Here is a 27,008-nt window from a genome sequence, read left to right as displayed (position 1 = left end):
TTGTGGTTATATATATTATTTTTTCTGTTTATTGTTTAGAATGACAATTTGGTTAAACATTTTCATAAGTAAACATATTTTAATTTGCATGCTATCCAGGTTGCCTGGATACATGAATGTGATGTGGAGTACCACATTCTGATTATGCTACCCGAGCTTTCATTGCCTGGGCTCAGCTGAGAGCCGAGAGCCGAGAGCCGAGAGCCTTTTGAATACTGGTCAGTTTGCTTGACTTTCTGGAATCCCAACTAAAGATGATCTTGGTATCTCTTGGATTAATCAGATATCTCTAGAGGCACCACCACTCTCTCCTTAGATAGTTGAGTTAGAGACTTACTCACAGTCCCGAACGATCCAAATGTAATTTGGACGAGAAATTTATTGTTATTTTGAATTCACGTGATGTAAGTCCTAGCAGTCGAAAGGTCAGGTACCGCTTCGGACTCCATGTCCGCCTTTTTACATACTCCGCCCATTTTCCAAGGCGCATCTTGTCCATCCATTTATTTTGCAATTTACGGTCAAGAGCGATCACCCGCTGAGTATATATAGTGATTACTTTCCTCCGTTTTTTTCAGTTTTACATCTTCATGGGGACAATTCTATGATGATGCTTTGAGAACTCTCATGTTGCCTAATGATAGTTTTTTTATCTCTTTGTCTAAGATATTTGTGAACAAGATACCTAACGGGGCATATAAGATATATAGAGAGACAATACTTACTGCTAAGTTGCCATTAGCATTTACTACAAGAAGAAATTGAAGGGGTTCCTTGCCAAGAGACATGCTTTCTACGATATGTCGTTTTCATCATTTATCTAAACCTGTTTTCTCTGTTCAATTAATTTCATCGTATTCATCACAAGATTTACCGGGATCCCATAAGAAGCTGAAAGTTATGGAGGCTGATAGAGAAGAAAAATGGGAAGCAGGCCTTGATGCTAGCTGTGGGGATTGGTGGGATATATTCAAGCATCTAGTTGTGAAGTAAAAATATATTCCAAAAATCAGGAGTGGATCTTGCTATGCTCACCTCAACAAGCTTATAGAAAGCAGACCGATGCCATCCAAAGTGCTGCTTTGAAAGTTCTATCTTGGTTGGATATATTTCTTGAAAAACCTGACACACCTTTGGAGAAGCTGAATGCAATTGCCGAAAAACTTGACATTCACTTATCGCTTCGTTACTTCTCATAGGAGTTTGTATCATGGCATTCTGTTCATAAACGTGGAATCACGATTGCTCAAGCTCGCAAAATATCGAATTATAGCTGCAGTAATGATGTAGTTAAAGATGAACCCTTTTTTTGTTGTTATTGGGGGTGAAAATTCTGGAATTACTCTCTCAAATGGCTCTCTAGTTTCCGTATGTTACTCTATTTTGTTGGTCACTGATGGAGACTGCATGAAGGAACACCTTGAAAGTTGTGAAGAGTTTGAATTTGAGGTAGGCAATGAAGCAATCCTGCCTGATCTTGAAGCTGCTGCAACACAAATAATTTTCAAATAGGGTTGGTTCCCAGTGAGTTAATTTTGGCAGCAGCTGGCGATTCTGCGGCAACTTTATCGTTATCATCTTCAAGTAAGCAGTTCTCGAATTAGCGAGAATATATGAGAAATAATTTTCTCCTATCAATTTCTTCTTTATGGTAGCTAGAGCCTAAGGGTTCTTCTTCATAAAAAAACACATGCTGTCCACTGAATCAAATGTTTCCTCCACTAACACCGTATCTGGAAAAAAATTCAGAGTCGGTGTCCTCTTTCACTAGGAGCGATATTTCCTCACCGCGAATCATGGCTCATTAACTCAACGGCATAAACTATCTGCAATGGGCTCAATCCTTGAAGATCGTAATATGTGGGCGAGGGAAATTGGGCTATTTAGCATGTCAACTTCCGTCGCCCAAGTAAACTGATCGTACAATCAATGGCAGGCCGAGAATTCGATCATACTTACTTGGCTCGTTAGTTCCATGGAACCCAACATCAGTAGACGTTATCTCTGGTTGCATACCGTGAAGGAAGTGTGGGATGCAGCTCGGAAGATGTATTCGGACCTGGGGTATCACCTATCAGAACGCAAAAATCGTCAGTTATTAGAAGTCGCTTGTGCCATCATGTTTACCATGAATGTTCCAAAATACCTATGGGGGGACGCCATCCTTACTGTTGCTTATCTCATTAATCGCCTACCAGTCGAACCATCAACTTTGACACTTCGCTATCTCTCCTTAGCAGATCATGTCCACATTTGTTTAACTCCCGTAGTCTTCCCAAACATTTGGGTGCACGACCTTTATTCATGTTCATGCCCATCTTTGCAGTAAACTTGATCCTAAAGTTATCAAATAGTTTTCATTTGATACTCTCCAATTCAGAAAGAGTATCGTTGCTATTGTCTGGGATGTCACATTCTTTGAAGATAAAGCTTATTTTTTTCCCCACTTCACTTCAGGGGCGAAACCATATCAAGAAGCTCGTTGGGATATTCCACCCATCCTTGGTGTTAGTCGAGACACCAAGATTGTCTCCATTCCTGACCAAGTCCAATTCAACTCTCATTTAACCTCCCCAAGTCATGTCCCAATGATAGAAACAGGAGGAGAATCTACACACCTCAGTAAGTGTTGTAAGTATATTCTTGACGGAAAAAACTGCAAGTGGATGAAGACATTGTGAATTCTAACCTCAGCCAACTAAATGAACCGTGGTAGATCCCCGATCAGGTACTAGTCATGATCTTAATATTCCAATTGCAGTAAAAAAAGGTGTGAGATCTTGCACTCATCACCCGATTTCTAACTTTGTATGTTACTCAAATTTATCCACTGCATTCATGCCTTTACCTCGAGTCTGTCAAGTGTGATGATTCCCAGGTCTGACCAAGAAGCACTAGCAATCCCAGAGCGGCAAACATCAGTTATCGAAGAAATGAATGCATTGAAACGGTGGAACTTGGTTGAATTACCAAAAGGGAAAAAGCATTGGAATGCAAATGCGTGTTTACAGTCAAGTACTAGGCAGACGGTTCAATTGAAAGACAAAGCACGTCTGGTAGCTAAAGGATTAATTCAAATCTATGGCATTGATTATACCGTGATATTCGCACCAGTTGCCAAGCTCAACACTATTAGGATTCTTCTTTCTTTAGCAGCGAACCTTGACTGGCGACTAAATCAGTTTCATATAAAAAAAAAGCTTTCTTGAATGGTGAGCTCGAAGAAGACGTCTATATGAGTCAACCTCCAGAACATGAAAAAGATTTGGGAAACCAGACTGTTTATAAGCTTAACAAATCTCTTTATTGGTTGAAACAGTCACGAAGTGTGTGGTTTAACAGGTTTTCCAAGGCAATCATAAAATTCGAATATAGCCAGGGACAAGAAGATCATACCCTCTTTGTCAAACATTCAAAGGAAGAAAGCATCACTATCCTTATTGTTAAATCAATGGCTGAAATTTCATCTTGGCAAGAAGGAATAGACTAGCAGTTATGATATATTCTTTCTGTATATAAAAGTCTTCTCATTCAATAATTGTAGGGTGGACTACTGTATTCTTGACTCTCCATGTGAAATAAGAATTACGCTTTTCTTCTACACTACTTCTACTCATTCTCTCACAGAGCACACACGGCCTAAACAAGACAAGTTCTTCTGGTGGATATCAATGAATCCACATCTCTATAACACTTATAGTTTACGTTGATGACATCATTGTAACAGGGAATGATCGTCAAGAGATTGAAGATATCAAGTCGATGATTGCTAAAGAATTCGGAGTCAAAGATCTTGGACTGCTGAAATACTTTTTAGGGATGGAAATTGCTGGAAGTCAAAGAGGTATTTCAGACCTAGTAAAACTCCGATTGAGTTGGGAAACAAGAAGAGGATGTTCGAAGGCAAACCGGCGGATAAAGAAAGATATCAGCGTTGGGAAACTTATCTATCTGTCTCACACTCGCCCAGATATTGCTGTATATGCACTCCCCATGTCAAGGTCGTCTAGACGCCGTATACAGAATCTTGAGATACTTGAAGCAGACTCCTGGGAGAGGTCTCTTCTTCGCAAAAACCAGTTATCGAGGGCTGAGAACCTTCACTGATGCAGATAGGGCTGAGTCGATCGCTGACAGAAGATCAATTTATGGATATTGCACTACAGTTTGGGAAAATTCGGTAACTTGGCGCAGTAAAAAACTGTTGCAAAAAGTAGCGCGGAATTAGAGTACAAAGCCATGGCTCGAGGAGTATGTGAACTCATTTGGACAAGACGAGTGATGGAAGAATTAAAGATAAAAGCCGAGGATCCTATACAGCTTTATTGTGACAATAAATCAACAATCAACACAGTTCTAATCATGTTCATCACGACAGAACAAAACACGTAGAAGTTGATTGACACATTGTCAAAGAAAAATTGGAGCAAGACATGATTATTGTTGAATACGTGCTCACATCTAACCAACTTGCTGATTAGAACGAGCTCATGAGTTCCTTGTAGACAAGCTTGGCCTTATCAACATCTACAACCAAGTTTGAGGGGGAGTGAAGATCGGAATGATTCCGATCAAATATTTATAAAGATCTTATTTCAGTTAATTGTACTTTAATGGGATAAATTATGTATTTTGTATCTTTTATCTTTAGTAGGACAATATTTGTTGGGGCCTAAATTAGTGAGATTAGTTGTAGCCTTGTATTATATAAATTTTGAATTGTACGATGATGAATTTATGAGAAATAATTTTCTTATCTCAATTTCTTCTTTACCTACCATGTTGTTTTTTGCCAGGAAGCTGCAAATTGGAGTACAATATATCTCTATTGCGGGTGACAGAACCATTGGAAGAGAGAAAGGAGCAAGCTTTATTCAGTCCTCCTCTGTCGAGGCAGCGTGTTGAATTTGCAGTACGCCATATTAAAGAATTTTCTGCGTCTCCTTTGGTTTCCCCTTTGGTATCAGCTGATATACTGCATACTTGTTTTCCAGCTATAATGTTTCGGGATTTGGGACTGGTTCACTTTCATTGCAGGTTGATTTTGGTTGCGGTTCTGGATGCTTATTGGATTCTTCTGGAAAAAAATGTAGGTGTAGATATATCGCAGAGAAGTCTTGCACGAGCAGCGAAGGTAAGGAGCATCGACTGTTGTGGCATCTAAAGCTGTATAATGTTTTTGTTGTCATGTCAACAATATTTCTCTCTGTCGGTCTATTTTTGTTTCAGTTTGATGCTGTGTCTAGCCAGGGAGGTTTATGACTTGCAGTTACATAAATGATCTATTCCACTTAGTTCTCTGGGCCGACTGTGCCCGTTTAATCTTAAATCTTGTGGCAAATTACAAATAATCTTTCTACCATTGCAGTCATTGCACACAAAATTAAACAGCTTATTGGATACCAAGGATGCATCTAGCGTGATCAAGTCTGTGGTGCTATATGATGGCTCAATCACGACATATGATTCTCGGTTGCATGGATTTGATATTGCAACTTGCTTGGAGGTACTTGCTTCTCCTTTCTCACTTTGTCTCTGCTATGGTTCCTATTTTCTCGCATTCATCGTATTTCTGATTGGCTAAACCTGGAAAAAGAATGATGCTTGTTTATTTCGCGATGTAGTCCTCAGTTCTTTCTGTCCCAAGATTCTTATTGTCTCTAACCCAAACTACGAGTACAATGTCATTCTTCAGGGATCTACGCCACAAAGCCAGGAAGAGAATACAGACGAAAAACATCAAGGCCAGAGCTGTAAATTCCGAAATCATGACCATAAATTTGAATGGACTAGATCACAATTCAATCATTGGGCATCTGATATGGCTGATAGGCATAATTACAGTGTTGAATTCAGTGGCGTCGGCGGGTCTGCTGACGCTGAACCTGGTTTTGCGTCTCAAATCGCAATATTTAGAAGGGTATATGATGATGATCGTGAGGCAAAAACGGAGTTTGGTCATCAATATGTAGTCCTATGGGAGTGGAATATCGAAGATTTGCTCCCTAAAAAAGATTAGTTTTTTTTCCATGGAGCTTGGTTCGAATATGTTTTTTGACATTTTACTGCAGTGGAAATGAGAATATAATATATATATATATATATATATATATATATATATATATATATATATATATATATATATATATATATATATATGCATTAAAGAATTTTTTATAATTTCTTTCTTTTTTAGAATGGTTTTTTCTATATATTTTGCCCTGATTTCATATGTGTTTTTGCATTTTTGGTGGAGTCGACTGAAATTTGTGTACTATGTTCGAATTTAAATTTGAATTTGAACATGATATTAATGAGTTTAATTCGAATTATATGTTCATCTATTCGAATTATATATATTAAATATCTTGTAAGGCGTTTAAAATTAAAAAGATGATGATAAAATGTTAAAATAAGCTGTAAAAAATTTATTTGATCATCTAAATTTACTTTTTTAGATTTTATTTTTGTGTTTTAAAAATTAAATTAAAATACTCACATAAACATCTCAAATATATCTCTTTAAATTCAATTATATAGATTTAAAAATGTATCCAAAAATATTTATTTATAATATTATATTCTTTGTGTGTGTGTGTGTGTTTTTTTTTTTTTTTGGGAAATAAACCTTTTAGTAATTATTATAATAAAAAATATTATGATATCAAACACATATGTTAAAAGCAAGCGCGTATAATTATATAAAAAAGTTAAAACTGTTGGTCAAGATGTAATTTTATTTTTTATACTCGTGATAGTCCATGGTATACCTATTTGTGTGTTAAGGTCAAACAGTTTGGTTCATGAATTAAGGGAGGTGCGCATGTCTATCTGTTGATATTGCTTCATATCTTTTAAAAACTAGTCTTGCTTTTTCTATGGCTGACCCTGTCTCTAACATAGATAGTATTGCCGGTTTACGCTTTAACATTCCATTTAGTCAATCTGTGAAGGTGTGTGTCTCTCAAGTTACCACATGGAAAAGGGCCCAGCTCAACTACCGGGTAATTGATGGGTTGGTTGGAATCTAACTAACAAGGGGAAACAAACTTGGGAAACAACCGGATGTAGGCCAATGTGGATATATAAAAGAAGAAAGAGAAAACACAAAGGAAGGCTTCACAGATACATTCAACAAGAAGTTACAGAGGGACGCAAGAAGGAGAAAGGAAGAGAGGAAGGCACAACAGCTTTTCGGAGAGAGTTTCATAGCTTCTTCTCTTTGTATTCCTTTTTGGCTTTAACTCAGGCTCTGTACTTGTAATCCATCTTTGATCAATACAATTTTGGTTGCACTCCCGTGGACGTAGGCGAATTCCGCCGAATCACGTAAACACTCTTGCACTTTCTTGAGTAGCGTGAGTTGTGTGTAAATCCTAGTGTGCATGCATGAACGTTGAGCAAGTCTAAGAACGATCAACAACATAAGGAACGAATCCTAACAAGTGGCGTCGTCTGTGGGAAACGTCGGGAAGAATGGGTTCGCTGAAATTCGACATTGAGAAATTCTCCGGGAAAAACGACTTTGGCTTGTGGAGGATCAAGATGCGTGCAATCTTGGTACAACAAGGATTGATCGAAGCGTTGGGAGGAGAAGCGAATATGTCAGCAACACTAAAGGATATTGAAAAGGCATCTATCTTGGAGAAGGCTCACAGCATGACAATCCTCAGCCTCGGGGATAAAGTTCTTTGAGAAGTTTCGAAAGAGAAATCGGCAGAAGCAATCTGGAACAAGTTGGAAAAGTTGTATATGACAAAATCCTTGGCCAATCGTCTATACATGAAGCAGCGGTTGTACTCTTTCAAGATCAGAGAGGAGAAAAACATCTTAGATCAGATTGATGAGTTCAACAAAATCTTGGATGACTTGGATAATCTGGACATCAAACTTGAAGAAGAGGACAAAGCTTTGTTTCTGTTGAATGCCCTACCACATACGTATGAAAATTTCAAGGAAGCAATGTTATATGGTAGAGAAAGATCAATTTCACTGGAAGAAGTCTTATCAGCAATCCAAGCTAAGGAACTTCAGAAGAAACATCACATCTCTACACAACCCCAAGGTGAAATGCTTCATGTTCGAGGGAGGATAGAAAAAGAACGCAAAGGGGTCCAATGAACAGATCAAGATCCAAGAATCCAGTCAAATACAAGTGCTTCAATTGCCATCGAGAAGGACACTTTAAAAGAAATTGCCCTGAAAAGCCAAGGAAGCCTCAAAACAGATCAAACACCAGTGGTGAAGCAGCCATAGCATCAGATGGTTATGAGTCTGCTGAAGCTCTCATGATCTCGGATCAAGATCCTAACACTGACTGGATTCTTGACTCGGGATGCACTTTCCATATGTGTCCAACTAAATCATGGTTCGAGAATTTGATTGAGGCTGATGAAGGGCTAGTGCTACTGGGAAACAATAAACCTTGCAGAATAAAAGGCTCGGGTTCCATCAGATTTAGGATGTACGATGGACAAGATAGACTTCTTACTCAAGTAAGGTATGTTCCCGAATTAAAGAGAAACTTGATATCTCTAGGAACACTTGACAGTGATGGTTTCATGTTCAAATCCGAGAATGGGACCATGAGAGTAATGAAGGGATCTCTAGCTGTCATGAAAGCTATCAAGAAAAACTCCCTGTATATACTCCAAGGAAATACAGTAGTTGGAGGATCTGCTATGGCACAACAGGAAGAAAACCAAGCAAGCCTTTGGCACCAAAGGCTAGGCCATGTGAGTGAAAAGGGGCTGATGCAATTGGCCAAGGATAACTTGTTGTGTGGAGACAAAATTCAAGGGCTGGAATTTTGTGAGAATTGCATACTTGGCAAAGCTAAGAAAGTGCAGTTTGGCCAAGGAAAACACACAACAACCAAGCCTTTAGAATATGTCCATTCAGACCTATGGGGGCCATCAAAAACAGCAACACATGGAGGAGGCAAGTATTTCATGTCCATAGTAGACGATTACTCAAGGAGGCTTTGGGTGTATGTATTAAAATCCAAGGATGAAGCTGCTATGAAATTTAAAGAATGGTTGCAGGTTACTGAAAACAAAATGGACCTAAAACTCAAGCATCTCCGCACAGATAATGGGCTGGAATTCTTCTCAGAATCATTCAAGGAAGTATGTAGGGTAAAGGGAATTACAAGGCATAGAACAGCTGCTGGAAATCCACAACAAAACGGGGTAGCAGAAAGAATGAATAGAACACTGCTAGAACGTGTTAGATGCATGATAATAAGTGCAGGACTTCCAAAATCATTTTGGGGAGAAGCCATTCATACAGCATGCTACCTAATCAATAGATGCCCCTCAAGTGCAATAAATTTTAAAACACCTATGGAATTATGGACAGGAACTCCAGGAGAATACTCACACCTTCGAGTATTTGGTTGCTTGGCATACGCCCATATTAAGCAAAGCAAACTTGATGCAAGAGCCTTGAGGTGCATTTTTATAGGTTATCCAGAGGGAGTTAAAGATACAAGGTATGGAATCTGGAAGCCACTGGACCAAGGTGTTTTAATACAAGGGACATCACATTCGATGAAACCAAGATGGGTTATAAACTGAAAGATGAGTCTACTGCCTTGGATAAAACAAGCCTACCCGAAACACAAATTGAGGTGGAGACCAACAAGAAATCACCTCAAGAGGAAACCGATGGATATACTGAAACTCAAGAGGAGATTATAGAACATGATCCACCAAATCATAATCTTCAAATTTATACTCTTGCCAAAGATAGAGCAAGAAGAGAAGTGAGACCCCCACAAAGGTATGCACATGCTGACCTAACATGGTATGCCCTCACTGTTGCTGAAGAGGTGGAGTTTTTTGAACCATCAAGCTATGAGGAAGCTGTCACATGCAAAGAAAAGGGAAGTTGGCAAGCTGCTATGGATGAGGAACTAAACTCACTCATGAAAAATAAAACATGGCAGCTAGTGGATAGACCGAAAGGGAGAAGAGTGCTTGGGTGTAAATGGATATACAAAATAAAAGAAGTCTTGCAAGGAAAAGAAAAGTTCAAGTACAAAGCTAGACTAGTTGCAAAGGGATACACCCAAATGGAAGGACTAGACTTCAATGAGATTTTTTCCCCAGTAGTCAAGCATTGTTCTATAATGATTATACTAGCCCTTGTAACTCAAGTGGATATGGAACTTTAGCAACTTGATGTGAAGATCGCGTTCCTACATGGGGAGCTTGAAGAGACCATCTATATGGATAAACCGAAGGGATTAGAAGGAAAAGGGTTTGAACAGAAAGTGTGCCTACTGGAAAAATCACTCTATGGGCTAAAACAAAGCCCAAGGCAATGGTATAAACGATTTGATGAATTCATGCTGATAATAAACTTTAAAAGGAGCAGCTATGACAGTTGTGTTTACTTTAAAAGGCAAGAGAGTGGTGTGATGACTTACCTTCTGCTGTATGTTGATGATATGCTCATAGCAAGCGTGAGCAAGTCGGAGATACAAGCATTGAAACAACAGCTTAGCTCAAAATTCGAAATGAAGGACTTGGGGAAGGCCAAAAGAATCCTTGGAATGGAGATCACAAGGAATAGGGAGGAGAAAAATATGTTCTTATGCCAAGAATCATACATAAAGAAAGTGTTAAAACGAACCAATATGCATGAAGCTAAGGCAGTAAGCACACCTCTAGGGCAACACTTCAAACTCTCTATTGCACAGTCACCATCAGGAACAGAGGAGAAGGAAAGAATGATGCATATCCCGTATGCAAACGGGGTGGGAAGCATCATGTATGGAATGGTGTGCAGTCGACCAGATTTGGCACATACAATAAGCCAAATTTCCAGGTTTATGGCTGATCCTGGAGAAAATCATTGGGAGGCACTAAAGTGGACATTGAGGTACTTGAAAGGAACATCTAAACTTGGATTGATGTTCCAAGGACAAAAAGAAAACTCATCACAGCCACTAGAAGGATATGTGGACTCAGATTTCGCTGGAAATCTAGACACCAGAAAGTCCATAACAGGATACATTTTTACACTGTATGGTACTGCCATCAGCTGGAAAGCGTCACTTCAATCGGTGGTAGCCCTATCAACAACTGAGGCAGAGTTCATAGCTGTCACGGAGGCAGTTAAGGAAGCAATCTGGTTAAAAGGCTTGATAACAGAGTTGGGAGTTCATCAAGAACAGGTTGTGGTAAACTGTGATAATCAAAGTGCTATACACTTATCAAAGCACCAGGTATTCCATGAACGCTCAAAGCATATTGATGTCAAGTTGCATTATGTAAGGGATATCATCTCTAAGGGAGAGATAAAACTTGAAAAGATAGCAACGGAAGATAACCCAGCAGACATGCTAACAAATCACTTCCTTTGGTCAAGTTCAGACACTGCACGACCTTGATCAATGCAGTACCACTGGAAAAATAAGTGGTGGAAAAGGAGAGTAGCCAAACTTGGAGACAAGGTGGAGATTTGTGAAGGTGTGCGTCTCTCAAGTTAGCACATGGAAAAGGGCCCAGCTCAACTACCGGGTAATTGATGGGTTGGTTGGAATCTAACTACCAAGGGGAAACAAACTTGGGAAACAACCGGATGTAGGCCAATGTGGATATATAAAAGAAGAAAGAGAAAACACAAAGGAAGGCTTCACAGATACATTCAACAAGAAGTTACAGAGGGACGCAAGAAGGAGAAAGGAAGAGAGGAAGGCACAACAGCTTTTCGGAGAGAGTTTCATAGCTTCTTCTCTTTGTATTCTTTTTGGCTTTAACTCAGGCTCTGTACTTGTAATCCATCTTTGATCAATACAATTTTGGTTGCACTCCCGTGGACGTAGGCGAATTCCGCCGAACCACGTAAACACTCTTGCACTTTCTTGAGTAGCGTGAGTTGTGTGTAAATCCTAGTGTGCATGCATGAACGTTGAGCAAGTCTAAGAACGATCAACAACATAAGGAACGAATCCTAACACAATCAGATCAAACGACGCAACATCAGCATCTTGACGCACGAGAAGTTTCTAAGACGTCATTCATCTCAATATTATTCTCAATCATGCACACTTAATTTAACAATATCAATATTTTCAAAATGTATTATCTCATTTTTTTTAGATATTTTAACAAACATAAGTATGTTCTTAATAATCTCTTAAAATACTTTATAATATATAAATATTTGAAGCTTTGAATAAATTTACATTAGATGAAATCCACTCATTTATTAAATTATATAGATATAATAGTAAAATCGCACTAGTTTTATATATCATTTCAAATCTATTCTTCATTATTCTTTTTGGGTAATTTTTTTTAACTATGATCAACTTTTTAAAAAAAATGACACACAAATCAAATATACTTAAATATATTTGAATAAGTCATTTTCTTTAATATATATATATATATATAATTTACCAAATTTATTTTACGAATTTTCCCATCCCAGTCATTTAAAGTCACTTTGAGTTTCGGGGAGAGAAATAATTCATTGGGTAAACTTTAACCCGACCCGTTAATGTGGGCAAAAGAGAAAATACTAAAAGCCGCCGCTTTTCCCAGGGACCCCTTTCCCAACGGATACTTATATAACGGCTACTTCCCTCAACCGTGATGATCATCTCCCTCCTCCTCACTTTAGACTCCTCAATTTCAACGTGTAATTGATTTTCCCATTCACTATTATCGAATCCCCCCTCTCTGATATCGTGCACTCATGCTCCATCTTTGTTTACACGTCTCTTCGTATTCTTGATTTTTTTTAAGAAACTTGTTTCGTGATTGATTTCCAACGCCATTAGAGGGGGGTTTCTTTGAAATTAAAGAAAAGGGACTAAAAATTTATCAGGAGAAGGGGATTTCTTCGATCCATTACCTGATTATCTTTTGAGAGGGCATGCCGACTAACAGTAGTGTTGATCAGTACACCAGTTACTACAGTTCTCAACCTAGAGGATTCTTGACGCCGCCACCAACATGGAAGACCAGGCGGAGTTCTCCAGTGCTTCCAGGATCGGAGAAGAAGCCGAGAAGGTCACCCCAGGGGACATCTGATCTTTTTCATGTCTTTCACAAAGTTCCTTCCGGCGACTCTCCATACGGTAGAGCCAAGCATGTCCAGGTGATCGTTGATTCATCACATTTTTCTGTTTCTTTAATTGATTTTTTTCCTTTGAAGCTGTATGCATTTGTGATTATGTTTTATTTACATTGTTGGAATTTAATTGATGCTTTGTATTTTTTCTGGGATTTAAAGAATTTTGTTTGTTTTTCTTGTTTCTTCTAGGATAATGAAAACTGAAAATATTTCACTTGATTAGTCGTCAGGCAGTGGATATTGACGAAAATACATGGATTTAATTTTCGAAGTATGTATCTTGCTTCTATGGAGTTTCAAATCCAAAGGATATAATTGCAAAGGAAAATAAGATTAGATTCAAATTCTATACCCGCGTCCTGTTCTATCTTGGCAGAGTAGGTTGCTGCCAAAACTGTTCTAAAGAGTTACTCAAAAAGAAGTTGTGATTTGATGATAATTATGATGGGAGAATCCTTCAAAGGCCAAAAAGTTTACTTGACAGTAGTATTTAATTATTATAAAAAATTGGTTTGCTGATTTCATGCTCAAAAACAGCTGGTGGACAAGGACCCAAGCAGGGCTGTTTCCATGTTTTGGGCTGCTATTAATTCTGGAGATCGAGTTGATAGTGCTCTGAAAGACATGGCAGTTGTAATGAAACAATTGGATAGGTCAGATGAGGCGGTTGAGGCCATTAAGTCGTTTCGTCATCTATGTCCCCTTGAATCTCAGGAATCTCTTGACAACATACTGGTCGAACTCTATAAGGTAATAAAGTTTTTGAGATAACTACAATTTGGTAATGCTGATTCTTGAAGATTTTATTGGTTAATGCAGAAATCTGGCAGGATTGAGGAAGAGATTGAAATGCTTAAACTAAAATTGAAGCAAATAGAAGATGGAACAGCTTTTGGCGGGCAGAGGACGAAGATTGCAAGAACCCAAGGAAAGAAATTTCAGATCACAGTTGAAAAAGACTATTCTAGGTTCATATTCGCGTTACTTCTTGAGACCTTCTTTTTTAAAAAATTATTAACTTATCTGCTTTTAAAATTTATCTGAAGATTGTTGGGGAATTTGGCTTGGGCTTACATGCAGCTGAAAGATTACAAGTCCGCAGAAGAACTTTACAGGTACTTTTTTGCAGATTGGAGTTTATTATGCTAACTACCGACTGTTTTAAATACCAAAATCTCTTGCATCAATGTGTTGTCATGCAGAAAAGCACTATCTATTCAACCAGATAAGAACAAGCAGTGCAACTTAGCAATGTGTTTGATGAGCATGAACAAGTTAACAGAAGCCAAATTTTTGCTGCAAGCCACAGAAACTTCATTTGACAGTGGGCCTATGGATGAATCCTTTGCGAAGTCTTATGAACGTGCCTCCCAAATGTTGGTTGAGTTGGAGGCAAAGGGTGTTCTTGAACCTGTGAAACAAACGGACATCTGTTTGTCCTTCAAGAATATGAACCTAGGTGCATTTACGAAATTTCCCGACGAAAAAAGGTCCGATTTTGACCGGAAAACGAAGCACGGTTGGTACAATGTGAGCCGACAAGAAGCAGATTGTGTGTTGAGACCGGTGTATGGTTCCCCGTTCTACAACGGAAAAATTCCAAAAGTTCCATTCACACAGCCGAGAAGATGTTCATTGTCCTCCAATAAAGGAAATCAAAGAAATGCAAAGGCTAATAATGGAGCCTTCTGTCGGAAATTATCTTTCTTCGAAAAATCTGCTGAAACTGAAACTGAGCTTGCACTGACATATGATGAAGAAAAACTGAAGAATTTCCAGCTGAAACCTGATGCTAAAGAAATTTTTGACGAATGTCTTAAAGAAGTAGAAAACTCGACACCTGAGGTAATCCTGAAGGGTTGCGAAAATTCTCCAGAGAATTTAAAAAGTGAACGCAAGAAAAGCTGGGCTGATATGGTTGAAGAAGAAGAGCAAGCTTCGGAAAGTTGGAAAATAGATTTTCCAAAGATATATTCAGGCAACTATTTTCCAGAATCTTTGTCATCTTACCGAACTCCAGGCAAGATGTCTGTGGGTTCAGTAAATAAAGGACTTAATGATGAAAACATGAATTCTAACGTGATACCACGGACTCCCATCTCCATGGAAGGATCTATTGAACATGGACGTGAAACTTTTACGCAACCTGAGAAATTATTGAGGCCATCATTGTGTTACTTCGACCAGCATCAGAATCCATTCACAACAAAAAATCGTAGTGCTTCACCATTGCCGTTGAAATCTTTCAACTTTGAAGGCAAAGGTTTAGTTTCATCAGATGATTTATCTTCTACGACAACATCAATTAACCGCAGGAATAGGCTGCAGGTTTTCCAGGATATCACACATGTTCCTGTAAGTCCAGGAACGTGACATAATCAGCTCTGGGAAAAATTACATGTTCCTTTTGTTCTTGATTTTTTCTGTGAATATCTTTATGTGCCGAATTCATTCACATTGCAACTATTGTCATCATTTGAATGATATTTTTCATTTTTTTTTTCCAAATTTGATCTTGGAAGTATTCTTCTGTGTCAATAATTGTTTAATGTTAAATGTGAAAACCAAACTTGTCATGTCTCACCTTTTAACGGTCATTATAAAAGCCACTGTGCCAACAAGATTCCAGAATATTTAATTTTTAATCAAGAAATAGGAACAAAAAACCATTTGGAAGAAATGAAATCAACTAGAAATGTAGAAGAAATATTACAGCTGGAGAGAAAAACAAGTTTGAAATGAGAAGAGCCCGTGCCATGGTTATTCATTGCTCCTAAAACTTGGATTGTAGCCAATCAATTGTCTTAGTGTCGGTTTGGAATGACTTGGCCAGAAGATCATTGGCAATATCTGGGTTCGAGCCAAAGACTGCATTTGCGATGGTGATGACTCCGGGATTTTGGCTGCTTAAAGCTACGATGGCAACTGCATTACAAGATCCAGTATTCCTTTGAAAGTGGACTAGATTCACCGGGAAAACAAACACATCACCCTTTTGAAGTACTTTGGTAATCAGACGATTTTCCAGGTTAGATGTAATGAATCCCACCTCAAGACTGCCTTCAATCACCGTCAGAATTTCAGTGGCTCTAGGGTGCATGTGTTGGGGGTTGACTCCCCATGGAGCAAAATCAATACGTGCCAGGGAGATTCCTAGAGTGTTGAGTCCTGGAATTTGGGAGACATTTACGGGTTTAACTTGTGATCCGACAGGGTTAGAAGTATTTCCTGGCATGTGCAAGCCGGCCAAGAAGAAATCAGTTACCTGCACGGCCTTGGGATCCTTGCATGCAAACCCATTCACCATAACTGCCACCATGCAAAAACAAAAAGTAACCAACAAATTGCCGTCTACCAGACTTAGTACGTACATTGTAGAAAGATCAATAAATTAATGATTGCTTCATATATTGTTTTGTGAATAAACACAGACTGCTTTGAAAGGATCAACAATTTATATTTGTGCCGGTTTGCTGTAACTTTGACAGATGCCTATTCGGCTATTCCATTGATCACATATAGTGTACGTAAAATATATATACATGAAACTTAATTTTGGATTCGAGTCTCAAATGTAACAAATCTCTCGTGACAATCTCAAAAAAATTATACTGCTTATTTAGTACTTTTAAAAATCAATCTATGAATCAAATATTTTGAGTCATATATGCTCAAAATTTTTAGAAGTATGATCATATTTTAATGAATATATAACATGAAACAAAGTAGTAACTTTATTTAAATTGGTGAATTCGGGCTGGAAGATTTTAAAATTGGGTTAGGGAATAATTTGATGGGGAAAAGTGATCAAACGTTTTTTATTTAATCGATAACTAATATGCAAAGAAGCAGCTTTTACCATTTCAACGCGGGTGATAGAGAACTACGGGACAAGGGCCTTTTTGTTCAATTGTGATACAGGACGGCAAAACCTGAAGTTATGCACTAACTTGCTTCATCTATAAAAGCAGCCCTGAATAATATAGCCTCTGCACCTAAAAAAAACTTATAATCTTCTGCATCAAAAGATAAATGGCGTCCCGTTTCGTTTTGTTGGTGCTCGTAGTCGCTACATGTTCGATTGCTTTCGCGTCTGATCCCAGCCCACTTCAAGATTTCTGTGTCGCTGATCCGAGCGGCCCTGGTATGACAACCTTGAACCAATAAACGTTAGGTTGTTCATTTTTCTGCATGATTTTATGTGTCTTGTGCTAATCGTTTCCGTAAAAATTGTGATTGCAGTGCTGGTGAATGGTTTTGCATGCAAGGACTCGAATATTGTCCAAGCAAGCGATTTCTTCTTCGCCGGCCTTCATTTACCAGGCAACACATCGAATCCCGTGGGTTCAAAAGTGACACCAGTCACCGTGGCTCAAATTCCAGGCCTGAACACACTTGGAATTTCCTTGGCAAGGATTGATTTTGCACCCTGGGGGATAAACCCTCCGCACACTCACCCTCGGGCAACTGAGATTCTGACAGTTATCGAAGGTAGTCTTGAGGTGGGATTCGTGACCTCAAACCCGGAAAATAATCTCACCCGAAAAGTACTGCAGAAAGGAGACGTGTTTGTGTTCCCGAAAGGCCTCGTCCACTTCCAAAGAAACGTTGGATATGGTAATGCTGTTGCCATTGTAGGTCTCAGTAGCCAAAATCCAGGGGTCATCACCATTGGTAATGCAGTTTTCGGATCGAAGCCTGCTATTGCGAATGATCTTCTCGCAAAATCATTCCAGGTTGACACTAAAACAGTCGATTGGATTCAGTCCAAGTTCTGAGTTGCCTGCCTGAAGAAGAACTATTGATGCTTTCTTCTTCTTTCTTATCTATTTTATTTCTTTGAATTCATTATCTTTGTATTGTCTCAATTATGGAAAGATCGTGTCAGTGTTCACTCCAAGTTTGATTCATTTATCAAGTTATTATATCTTTGTATCGATTTATTGAGTTTTTTTTTGCTGTTTCAGTAGTCAGTTAAGGACTTGCCATTTCTTTTACTTGATCAACTCAAGAGTAAAATATCACACTATATGATTTAAAAAAAATCTAAGTAATTATTTTACTTGTCAAATATTATATTATGGAGGGCAGATCCTTTTCTAATTCTTTTTAAAGGCCAAGGGATAGAATTATGTAAGACCGAATGTCGGTCGTTTTACCAGAATATATAATATGTCGTAATTGTGTAATTCAAATCATTTAAATTATACATTAAGGCTGCGTTTGGTTCGGGTGATTAGCCGGGATAGATTATTTTATCCCGGCTAATCACCCGTTTGGTTGGATTTTTAGGAAATACGAGGGCCCGTGATAAAATTGAAAAGCCCGCACTGTAGCTACTATTTGTTGGACAAATAATACTGACAATTTAGGTGTGATAAATTATCCCACTCTTAATACCTCCTATTTTTCCAATTTTACCCTTCTCCTAAATTCAAACTCAAGTTAGCGACGGTTTGTAAAATTCCGTCCCAAATAGCGACGGTTTTCTCCAAAACCGTCGCTAATAGCCACGGTTTTTTCAAAAACCGTCGCTAATAGCGACGGTTTTTCAGAAATTGTCGCCGATCTAAACAAGATCAGCGACGGTAAATCCGTCGCAAGACCATTTCCGGCAGACCATTTCCGGCAAATCCGTCGCTAGTAGCGACGTTTCAGGCCCTCTCACCCGCCGACCTTTTCCGGCAGACCATTTCCGCCCGACCGCCGGCCACCACCGCCACTGTCGCCGTCGCGAAGGGGAAGGGCAAATTCGTTTTTTCATCAAAAAATTCAAAATAATCCTACACTTAAAAATCTTACCAAACATAATATTATTTTACACCATATATTACAATCCTATCACAATCATTTTCTTTATCATTTACGTACTAATCATTAGTTTACTCTATCCTTCAACCAAACGTAGCCTAACTCAAATACCACGTTTCGATTACGTTATCCAACAAAGACAATTATTATACCCATAAACTTCGCGTATGGATTACTAATTATTCATACTAGATACATGGATGAGGAGATCTATGTTTGTTTAATCAATTTTAATTGTTTCCGTAACATGAAATAGTATTAAATCCTAATTTTCTTTGCGTATCTCATATTAGGAATACGGCAAATAACATTTTGGTCCTAACTTTTCTATTTTGAGTTTGGTGGGCTAAAATTTGAAAGTTTTGTTTCAGTGTTTCAGTCTTATTTCAGCGGTCAAATCAGATATTGATCACTGATTTTATGTCATGCTTATGATTTGATTAAAATAACTGAAAATTAAAAATTAATACTAAAATTCAAATTTTGAAAACTTGATAGATCAAACTCAAAATTCAACAAGTTAATTAATAATAAAATTATTTTCCATATAAAAATTACATAAAATGTCACCATAATTTGAATATTACATAGTCATAGTTAGATTATTTTCAGACATATGAATAATACAAAAAAGGTGGTTGTTTCTTTAAACTAGTGACCCAAATACTAAAAACTCACCGAATTATTTCCTATCATAATTTTATTGAAATATTAACAAGTATAATAATAATATAATTACTATTACTTATAAATAAGATATATGAATAGATTAATCTCCAAAAACAAAATTGAAGTTATTTATGTTATTGTTATTTTTCCTCAACAGTCAACAAAAACTGTAGCCATTGAGATTTATTATAAAACACACACGCACACAATTGTTATATTTTCTCCCTTAGAATGCATTTTTATTATTATTATTGTTTTTAATGAAATGAATTTCATTAATAATGTTAAAAAAATTAATTATACAACTACACTGAACATCAAGATAACACAATTCAGTTAACCGGTTCTAACTAAAGGAAATAGTTAAACCGAAAATAAAAATTCAAAAATAGAACCCGGAAAACAAAGCATTATAAGTATCTTGATCTTCTTAAATTATGCATCAATATTCGGCTTCTTCTTTTCAAACATTATTGTGTTTCTTGCATTTCAAACATGGTAAACTGTCACTGCAAGGATCGAGCATCTCATCTTTGACAGAGTGGAGCCGCCATGATACACACTTCTAAATGATTGAGTACAACCGCTTTTGAACCCATAATTTTTTCATGCCAAACCATTGTCTAATTCAATTCCAAATCAGCTCAAAAATCGAGCACAAGAAGAACAAATGGCCACGTTTTCGACAACAACGTTACACAACACATATTTCTTTTCGTCAACAAAATCAAGTCTATCTCAAGTTAGAAACTTACCGTGGGCAGACATCCATAATGTGAATCGATGTTTTGGTAGTATGCAAGATTTTGCTAGAAGAGGTTTCCATTGCCATAACCTCGCACTCCCAATGAAGAATCTTTAAGCACCAACCATCCCGCCATTACCACCAAACCATTGGTGTAGTGTATTAATGGCAAAATCAACCGAACCCTATTTCTAAACCACCTCGTCCCGAATGCAAATTAGACGCTTGATTATAGGAGATTTTTCCTTGTGCCACTCCCAATATCAAACATTCTCAAAATTTGATTTGCCATATAATCCACAGTCTCTCTTTATTCGTATGTATCTTACACAATGTTTTTTTTTCTAAGAGCACTTTATTTCACGCTTCCAAGTTCTCTAATCCTAATCCTCCATCCTCAATCGATTGCCACAACATTTTCCTTTGTGTGTTCAAATTCGTGAAATTATCTCCGGTTTCGAGTTCGAAACATCTTAATGTTATATTCAGATGCACTAAAATATATTTTGCTTAAATGAATATTCAAAGATTTGTCACATCACATGCCCTCGTATACTAAAATTAACAAATCATACGATAATCTTTTCAAAATATGATAATTATAATAAAACAATCGTTTCAGTACGTACTAATAAATATCTCACGTATTTTTATTCGTAAAACGAAATAATAATGCTCTTATTATAATTAAAAGTATATATTTTTTTATAAATAATATTTTTCATAAATGACATAAATAAATAAAAGACATATATCACAAAATTAACTCACGATATAGTCTCACAAATTTTTTTTTATTTATAAATAAAATACCTATTTTTCTTCGTGACAAATTCGACTTCGACTAAGCGCGTGCGCAGGCAGAAATAAAAAAACGCGGAATCCATTCTATGCCACATATTCAATGGATATATTTAGTTGAGTGCGAAAATAAATTTTGCAATGATCAATCCAAGCCAAAGCTGAGCCTGGCCCCACAAGTGTACTGAACTAACGATCGACCAATATACACGAAGCCACTCACTCAGCCTTTTGATTTTCTTCCTCCAACGGCCAGCGTAGGTATGCTCTGTTCGTTCCTGAAAACGTTGTCAGGGTCCACCCGAGTCTTGATTTTCACTAATCTGTCGAAGTTTGTCTTGAAATATTTCACCCCGTATACTTTTCCGTCGGTGTAGCTGTTTTTACCGTTGTCGGTGGTGCCGATATCCAAGTCTCTGTAGTTCAGGTAAGCTTCTCGGGGATTACTGGATACATATGGCTCCATGAAACTGTACAGTTGCCTGATTTGACCGATGTAGTTCTTGTCTGCCGCTTCACCTTCTTCGTCCCAGCTCACCGAATATTGGATTTTGAATAAGTTTCCTGCTCGGTGTGGGAAAGGGGTGTCTGATTCAGGGATTTCGCTCATTCTTCCGCCGTAGGAGTTGAAAACCAGGCCGACTTTGCCGATGTCCACCATTTTATTGAAAATGGTTTCGAGCCCGGATTTGGAAATCGGGGTTTTCACGTAATCTGATTTACGTTTCAGGAAATTGACCGAGTCAGGGACTCTGCTGAGTAACGCACTGGGGGCTGTGGTATTGTCGAAATTGGTCCAGAATAGGACTGAATCGATCCAGGACATTTCCTTACAATCGGATTGTTTCAACTCCAATACAGGAAACTGAGAATCCGTGATCGATACTAATCGGGCTGAATCCCCCAAGAACATCCCGATAAACGTTGCTCGAACGCTTCTCACTTTGTTCCTGGTAATTGGCTGTAGCAGCACTCTGATGAAGAGATCGTTGTCCATCTTTTCTACAATTTGTTGGTATTGAAAAACAGAGTCTGCTGCAGTACCGTTCTGGAATCTTTCCAACCTGAAAACGGTGACAACCGGCGGAACAGGAACTAGTTTTATCTTGTACTCCAAGATAACTCCAAAACTGGCCCCTCCGCCGCCACGGATTGCCCAGAAAAGATCCTCCCCCATGGATGCTCTGTCCAGAACCCTGCCATTGGCATCGACTATTTTTGCGTCGATCACGTGATCAACCGTAAGGCCGTATTTCCTCAGCAAGTTTCCGTATCCCGCGCCACTGATGTGCCCTCCGGCGCCCACAGTGGGACAAATTCCTGCAGGGAAAGCGTGGACTTTGCTCTTTTCCCAGATCCTGTAATACAGTTCCCCAACCTGCGCACCGGATTGAACCCACGCGGTTTCATCAGCGATGTTGACGTCAATCGTCCTGAAACTGAACATGTCGAGAATCACAAACGTATCTTGAGTCGACACGTACGAAAGACCCTCATAATCATGGCCGCCACTCCGGATCTTAAGTTGGATGCCCAGTTTCTTGGAACACAAAACGGCGGTACTGACGTGTAATTCGGTCGTTGGAGTGACGATTATATTGGGTTTCGGGGTTGTTGAGACATTAAATCGGCGGTTTCTGACATAATCCTCAAGAATATTTGTGAACGATGGATTGGTGGGGCTGTATATTATGCTGGAGATTTCCGAATCTGGGATTTTGTTTTCCGAAAAGCACTTAACAAACAAATCATAAACAGAATCTGCAGTTGAAAATGCAACAAAATTGAGAAACAAGAAGATGACAACCAAGGGAAATGGAGTTTTCTCCATTGTTGATTGTGGTAGCAGAATGCCTCTGTGAATTTGTAGAATTAAGACGTTAAATATATGCAGATTGAGGTTTGAATAATCTCAATTTCAACAAAACACGTATGTATATTTATTGTCATAGAATATATCATAGATTTTTAATATCTCACCGGTATGTAAATATGTTAAAATTTGAATTTTTTGGTTTTATATTTGGTTAATTGGACTAATTTATTAGGGGGGATACGACGTTTCCTTACATGGATTAACACTATTTCTCAAAAGGAAATTATCAATTATTGTATTAATAGAATTGGAATGTAGCTGATAATATGTTGTACGATATCCATGTCAATTTTGTAAAATAAATATTTTATCTATGTCTCTCATGAAAAAATATTATTTATATGTCAAAATATTATTATTTTTAATTGTAAATGTTGGAGATAAATGAATAACGAAGAGTGAGGAGTTGTAAAGAGAAGTGATATGTCTTAATGTGACTTGTCCCACATTGAGAAATCAACTAAGTGGAATTTCGCTAATAAGCTCCAAGTTTAGACAAGAGTTTGTGCCCCAAGAGGTACCAGAAGTTTTTAGAAAGGGAAAGACGCTAATAGGATGTGTCTCGTTGAAACACACGCGCACGCTCGTCTCAGTGCAGTCTTTGACCAAATTTAATTTTTTTAGACCAAATTTATTTGGAAATTAAATTTTAGCTCAACAAGAATGCACAACAGTGTGCATGGTGCACGCACTCGGGCAGAACTGGGCGCGCACGGGGCGCCACATCCCGCGCGGATGCGCGCATGTCACTGGAATTCGAGCATCGGGCCAGAACAGGGCGCGCGGGCGCCCGCGCCCTACTGTGCGCTGCGCGCACTGAGACAGTGTGTTGCGCGCGGCAGCGCGCGCTGCACTGTTTCAGAAGATCATGCACGTCCCTTGGCTTCTAAACATCCGTTCGTGGTTTCTTTTCCACCAAACCGTGTGTCTTTTGCCTAAAAATGTGTCTTTTGCCTAAAAATGTGTCTTTTCTACGCATCCGGTCTGGAGAAACATGTCTCTTGAAAGCAACCGGTTATTATCTACAAATAATCTCTCAAACCATATTCAAAGGCTGCTGAATTTTTGTGGTCTCTTCTCTTGTCATATTGTTGCACCAAAATTTCGAAAAAACACTTAAAGCTCTGCGTAATTTCTTTGTTCGTGCTTGGAGACGATTGCTTCCAACGTATAGCATTTTGATACCGGCAATTTCGTCTTGCGGACAAAGGAGAATCCTTGCCTCGACTTGATCTTTTGCTGTTACTTTGTTCGTGATTCAAGACCAGATTTTCAGAAACGCAGAGAAGAAGTACAAACAGTAAATATGAACATGATTGAGCCATCTCACAAAAAGTCTTACATTGAAAAAATATATTTGGAATTTAGTTTCCCATATGATCTCGCTATAACCTCGTACATTTATACATCCAATTATAATTATTTAAATTTTAATTTATGACAAAAAAATTACAAAGATAATAAGTTATACAGTAAAACTTATATATATTAATAGTATTGAAACGATGAAATTTATTAATTTAAAAAATATTAATCAATCGATATATTAATAATTGATTGTTTTAAAAAACACCTTTTCGATTTATCAATATAACTTTAATTACAAAAAAACTTTGTATTTCACTTATATTTATATCATATTATTTGAATAAATTTAAAAATAAAATTTATTATATATATATTTTAAAAATAAGTAAGTGATATTCATTATTTTCAATAATTTTCAATAATATTTAATATAATGACTAATTAAATAAAACTCATCGTACAAACAAACAATAGTAGACTAACAACAGTAAAAATTAAATTATAGGAATTAAAATTTAAATAAAACGAAAAAAATATAATCATATTTTATTAAATTATCTTACTTATGACTGAATATTTAAAAGATTATTAATTTAAAATACTTACGGATGCATAATTTTCCAAAAGTTTATTGACTTGTTAATTTATCTAACTTGCCCAAATTGAGACCCGGCAAAAATATTATAATAGAGATTATTAATTTATCAATTTTACTGATTTTTTTGGGTCCAGCGGGAATGATTTTGTTTCTAAATTGGATAAATATGCATTGAATATTCTGATTCAGACATTTGGACGATTTCTTTGTTCAATAATGATAAAATGTTATTAATGGAATGGAAATAATACATTTCAATATTTAGATTTTTTGATATTAAAATTATAGAATGAACTTTTAAGATACTTGTAAAATGATTATATTTTTTAGTAATTGAAAATTTCCGTGATAATTTTTCAGATAAAATAAAAATTTCCTTGATTAATTCTTGGATAGTTAGTATTCGTACGTTAAAAACCATTATATGATATAAATATAATTTATATACTCTGTCATATAATTCTGAAAATTTATTTCATGAATTTAAGTTAATATTATTCAGATATATGAATTCATTGGTTTGAAATTTTTAATTATAAAATAGTTAAATGATTAATGAATAATGTATAATAGCGAAAAATCAATAGTTTGATTACTTACTACAGAAATATGATATATATTTTAGTTTTATACTTTTTTCAAATGATGATATCTATTTTGAATGTTTTAACAATTTATCCTGCCCAAAATATATATGTTATTTCGATTTATTTGACTAACATAATATACATGAAATTACGTTAGTCCAAAAGTTCATACAATCTACACCGAATGATAGTTATTACAGGTTCCAATTAGTCAAAATATTTGTATATGTATATATAAATCATTTGAAGTAACATAATGCGTTTTTTGCATTATCTTTCTCTATATTTATATATTTAACACATAATTTTTTTTATCAAATATGAAAATTATAATATGTCAAGAGAAGTTACCGTCGAATACATAAAATATGGAAGGGACTGAACGCAAATGTAATTATAACAAATCCAATTACAAATTTAATTTCAAATCCCACGAAATCCTCTCAAATCATTGTTGCCAAACACCTTAAAATTCTCGGCTGACTTTAACATATCCCACATGTAGAATTTGTACGGTATCTACGAGGTTTCATACCTGCTGAGGACTTTGTCGGCAAAATCAAAATACTATTTTTTTTAATTAATGAAGTGTGCCCTCTTGACTGCTTCTCTTTGGATTATTTTATTTTTCTTGTATTTATCTCATTTCATTTTCTTTTACAACACTTTTGAATATATATTACCAAGACCACAAAATCCAAGTGTGACAATCCAAATAATCTCTTACTTAACATAGAAGCATATGTTATAAGTAGAAATCATATGGTACACGAAATAATATATATAATATTATGTTTTATTTTTATGATTTTCTTCATTTCTATTTATTTTAGAACATTTTTTTCCCAATGTACTTGAGTTCTTGTTATATTTCGGTTTCTCGTAAAAAGAAATGTATAGTAAGAAAGATATTTGGAAAGAAAACTAGTATATTAAGGAGACTAAAACCAGTAACTAGTACAATATTTTACTTAATTAATAATACAATATTATCAATATTAATATTAATCAATTAAATCCGCAACTATTAAAAATTCTAATATCCTACGACTCTCTTTGTTGTATATGTAGTGGACAAGTTTGGCAAGTCAACAATTTTAAAATTATGAAGACTGAACTTTGCACCATCAAAGCAAGTTCGATATTTCAAAATGCAATTATTATTTATGAAATAATGGCCGCCGAAGCTATAGCATCACCGCGCAAGACGTACCATCTAGAATAGAACCTATTATTTATTTATTTTTTTTTAAAAAAAACTACATGAAAAGATATATCAATATTAATTTAAGGTTGTATTTGAATCGATAAAAAAAAACTACATGAAAAGATATATCAATATTAATTTAAGGTTATATTTGAATCGATAGATTCAAATATATGAATTTTAAATCAATTATAACAAATCAATTGAATTCAAAATTTGAATAGTTATTTTTTGAGTTATTGTGATGAAGTCATTTCAAATCTCAATTAAATATTTTCTCAAATTAAAATCATAAAATTCTCAACCCGTAAACT

At 36.7% G+C, this 27,008-nt stretch overlaps 4 protein-coding genes and 1 pseudogene across 4 annotated transcripts; 3 read left to right on the top strand and 2 right to left on the bottom strand.

Moving 5' to 3' along the window:
- The first annotated feature begins 480 nt into the window (after window positions 1–480).
- Window positions 481–5,588, top strand: LOC140837825 (small RNA 2'-O-methyltransferase-like; annotated as a pseudogene).
- Window positions 5,589–12,553: 6,965 nt separating this feature from the next.
- LOC140838659 (protein POLLENLESS 3-like) lies at window positions 12,554–15,550 on the top strand. Its single transcript, XM_073205126.1, has 5 exons — window positions 12,554–13,116; window positions 13,630–13,842; window positions 13,912–14,060; window positions 14,139–14,207; window positions 14,295–15,550. Exons 1-5 carry the CDS (start codon window positions 12,892–12,894, stop codon window positions 15,463–15,465), a joined length of 1,827 nt encoding a protein of 608 aa, XP_073061227.1. The 5' UTR covers window positions 12,554–12,891; the 3' UTR covers window positions 15,466–15,550.
- Window positions 15,551–15,865: 315 nt separating this feature from the next.
- On the bottom strand, window positions 15,866–16,465 carry LOC140837821 (putative germin-like protein 2-1). Its single transcript, XM_073203919.1, has one exon. The coding sequence runs from the start codon at window positions 16,463–16,465 to the stop codon at window positions 15,866–15,868; it is 600 nt and encodes a 199-aa protein (XP_073060020.1).
- A 659-nt stretch (window positions 16,466–17,124) lies between these two features.
- Window positions 17,125–17,896, top strand: LOC140838657 (putative germin-like protein 2-1). The gene is made up of 2 exons (XM_073205125.1): window positions 17,125–17,236; window positions 17,335–17,896. Exons 1-2 carry the CDS (start codon window positions 17,125–17,127, stop codon window positions 17,868–17,870), a joined length of 648 nt encoding a protein of 215 aa, XP_073061226.1. The 3' UTR covers window positions 17,871–17,896.
- Window positions 17,897–21,092: 3,196 nt separating this feature from the next.
- On the bottom strand, window positions 21,093–23,024 carry LOC140838656 (berberine bridge enzyme-like 21). The gene has a single exon (XM_073205122.1). It carries the CDS (start codon window positions 22,947–22,949, stop codon window positions 21,342–21,344), a length of 1,608 nt encoding a protein of 535 aa, XP_073061223.1. The 5' UTR covers window positions 22,950–23,024; the 3' UTR covers window positions 21,093–21,341.
- Between the last annotated feature and the right edge of the window lie 3,984 nt (window positions 23,025–27,008).

The sequence above is a fragment of the Primulina eburnea genome, chromosome 8 (genome assembly GCF_022965805.1).
Source record: "Primulina eburnea isolate SZY01 chromosome 8, ASM2296580v1, whole genome shotgun sequence".
Taxonomy (NCBI): Eukaryota; Viridiplantae; Streptophyta; class Magnoliopsida; order Lamiales; family Gesneriaceae; genus Primulina; species Primulina eburnea.
The sequence above is the reverse complement of the archived record's forward strand: the minus strand, read 5'-3'. Positions and strand labels throughout refer to the sequence as shown.

Excerpts from the sequence above, each read along its gene's own strand:
- LOC140838656 (XM_073205122.1), bottom strand. The coding sequence starts at position 22,949 with ATGGAGAAAACTCCATTTCCCTTGGTTGTCATCTTCTTGTTTCTCAAT.
- LOC140838659 (XM_073205126.1), top strand. The coding sequence starts at position 12,892 with ATGCCGACTAACAGTAGTGTTGATCAGTACACCAGTTACTACAGTTCT. Across the intron at positions 13,843-13,911 it reads TACTGGTCGAACTCTATAAG|AAATCTGGCAGGATTGAGGA; the intron begins GTAATAAAGTTT and ends TGGTTAATGCAG. Across the intron at positions 14,061-14,138 it reads GTTGAAAAAGACTATTCTAG|ATTGTTGGGGAATTTGGCTT; the intron begins GTTCATATTCGC and ends ATTTATCTGAAG.
- LOC140838657 (XM_073205125.1), top strand. The coding sequence starts at position 17,125 with ATGGCGTCCCGTTTCGTTTTGTTGGTGCTCGTAGTCGCTACATGTTCG. Across the intron at positions 17,237-17,334 it reads CGCTGATCCGAGCGGCCCTG|TGCTGGTGAATGGTTTTGCA; the intron begins GTATGACAACCT and ends TTGTGATTGCAG.
- LOC140837821 (XM_073203919.1), bottom strand. The coding sequence starts at position 16,465 with ATGTACGTACTAAGTCTGGTAGACGGCAATTTGTTGGTTACTTTTTGT.